This window comes from Aplysia californica, unplaced genomic scaffold (genome assembly GCF_000002075.1).
Source record: "Aplysia californica isolate F4 #8 unplaced genomic scaffold, AplCal3.0 scaffold00712, whole genome shotgun sequence".
Lineage (NCBI taxonomy): Eukaryota > Metazoa > Mollusca > Gastropoda > Aplysiida > Aplysiidae > Aplysia > Aplysia californica.
In genome coordinates, this window is record NW_004797982.1 from 328,591 (window position 1) to 331,130 (window position 2,540).

The window sequence follows — 2,540 nt, forward strand, 5'->3', positions numbered from 1 at the left end:
AGAGAAGGGGGCAAGGGGGAGCGCAGAAAGTGGAATCAAAAGCAGACGACAGAACATGCTTCCAGAGCATGGAAAGGTGTGAAAGGAGAATTGTTTTAAAGAACAAAGTTTTCCGTCGCCGCCAGGTTTCGAACCTGGGACCTATTGAATGAGAGGCGAACACGGTATCTCCAAGACCACGAGAGCCCCCTATGGGGTTTACATATACAAAGAGTATTTTCAGCTAGGTAGAGAAACTGTTACATACATTGTGCTTTTCTGCCATCAACCAATGTAATAGTGTTAGGTGCCTGTTTCCTCCTAAATAATTGAAACTTTGTACATTTCATATGCGGGGGACAGGACTAAAGATAATATAATAACAGTATAACATTATGCAACAGCAAAAACAAAGTCAGTTCCAATAACAAGACCAGCAACAACGACAACAACAACAACCACAACAACAGCAACAACAACAACAACAACAACAATAATAATAATAATAATATCAACCACAACAACAACAACAAAACCAATAGACTTACAATTCTGCGCTGGGAATTCCACGTTGAGCGCAGAGGGCACAAGAGGGTTTCTCACTGTAGCAAAGCCGTCAGCCACACTGTCCTCTGCGAACAGCAGTCTGTTCCCTCTGCGAACAGAAATGTGTCATGACATGGTAAAAACAGGCGCTCGTCAATGTTTGTGCATATAAAGTTATTGGTATCCTCCTGAAACTTGTTCGTTTATTGTCTTCCTTTTGATGAATAAAATATCCGCCTGTCTTGAATAAAAGTCGAGATATTTGCGATTGAAAGAGGTGGGTGTAAGAAATATAATAATTGAGAGAATGGCCGCCAAAGTTTGATGGCATCCAAAGCATTGGAAATTTACATTTTGTGTGTCTTCGATCAACTTTTTTCAGTAAAAACCGACAAGGAAATGTTTTAGCTAGTTAGCCCCCCCCCCCACCCCACCCCACCCCCCCACCCCCACCCCACCCCACCCTAAGAATCGATAAAATTTGCACAACCGGTGGGGAAAAGGTTGGTTTCTTCGATTTCATTAATTTGATGATTTCACCACGATGCCTCACATAATAATATGTCCTATCAACAGGAGACCAAATCCAATGTCGTGGCACTTTTCTTTCGAACCATCATACCAAAATCAGCAACGCGAATTTGCATAAGTCGTAGTGTGCATTATAATAATGCTTGCCTGCCTCTTTGTGTTTAGTGTTTAAGGTTAAGAAAGCAGATTGGTAAATCTACGGTAAGAATAACGAACCATAATTCTTTTTTTAAAGTATTCAAAAGCATCACGTATTGTGGAATGACTACAATACGTGTCATCAATTCTTATTTGGTAACCTTGAACTGGATTCATCAGTGAATAAGAAAAGTAGAAATGTTTGTTTTTATTAAATCAAATATGGTTATGCCAGACTTACATCAACTCTAAATCCAACCAAAATGTTTGTCCCAGTCTGAAACTAATGAACATGTTGCAGAATCGGGAGTTGGTAGCACAACTCGTTTGGTCAGAGCTTGGGTTATATTTTTATAGCCGAAATTGTCTAAGATGGCCACCTTTTGTCCAGGAGAAAAGTCTCTGACTTCGATAGGTGGGTGTCTTACACAATGTCAAGATGATGCGCTTTAAAAAAAACTGCATTAGGGAGTGGGGAGGGTGGAAAGTGGTCTTTTGTACAGGTGGTTTGTCTTTTGCAGGTGGCCGTTAGAGCAGGTTCGGCTATACTCACATTTTCCATCCGCGCTTGCCGGAGTTGTAGACCCTGACTGCGTCCCCTCCGGGGAGTAGGGTGTAATTGGCAGAGATACAGTAGGACATGAACTGGTAGGGAGCGTCAAAGGATTCCGTGGCATACCATTTCCCCATGTACTGGCGAACAAACAAAAAGAATTACACAAATAAAGATAGAAATGACAAAATTAGCGTCATATGTTTTTCGTTAAAAAATAGGTCAGTTTATTGTAGGCAGTTTATTAAATACAATGTATAACCTGAATAAAGTGCACAATCAAGGCTTAACTAAATACTAAACTGTTATTGATAATGAACAAAATATTATAATATCATTTTATTAAACCAGTATATCCCTGGACACATATTATACATAACTGCTAGTTTGATTTATGCCCTTTAAAGACCCTAGGTGCCCTGGCGAATCTGTTCCAGAGTAAGCAAATTCGCCCTGCACAATGATACGAAAAGGCTTTAAGACTATATCAATAAATCGATATGGCCCTAAACTGACGAGCGCACGATTCTACCTCGTCGTGACGTTTATGCCTCACCCGTTGGATGTTGAAGTTGTCCATCGACGGTATATCCGGGCATTTTCCCCAGGACAGGACAATGAAGCCGCCAACGGTGGTGAGCTGGACGAAGACCAGCACCAGGCTGGTCAACAGAAAGGGTGACGTCATGATTTCAGAGCTGCCGTCTTGGGTGAAATTTCAGTCTTCTGGGGAGGGGGGGGACATTCAAGAATTATACATACGGGAATAACGGTTGGTCTGTGGCCGGGGTGG

General features: G+C 41.6%; 1 protein-coding gene across 3 annotated transcripts in view; it reads right to left on the reverse strand.

Annotated features, from left to right (window-relative positions):
* Window positions 1-527: 527 nt before the first annotated feature.
* The window catches only part of LOC101863698 (apolipoprotein D), a gene marked incomplete at its 3' end in the record, with an annotated part of 9,107 nt that continues 7,094 nt past the window's right edge, over window positions 528-2,540 (reverse strand). For 2 of the 3 annotated variants that reach the window (XM_013088265.1, XM_013088267.2), the window contains 3 exon segments: window positions 528-634; window positions 1,748-1,887; window positions 2,304-2,473. In XM_013088265.1, coding sequence (XP_012943719.1) covers window positions 528-634; window positions 1,748-1,887; window positions 2,304-2,435 — 379 coding nt within the window. 3 annotated transcript variants of the gene reach the window in all.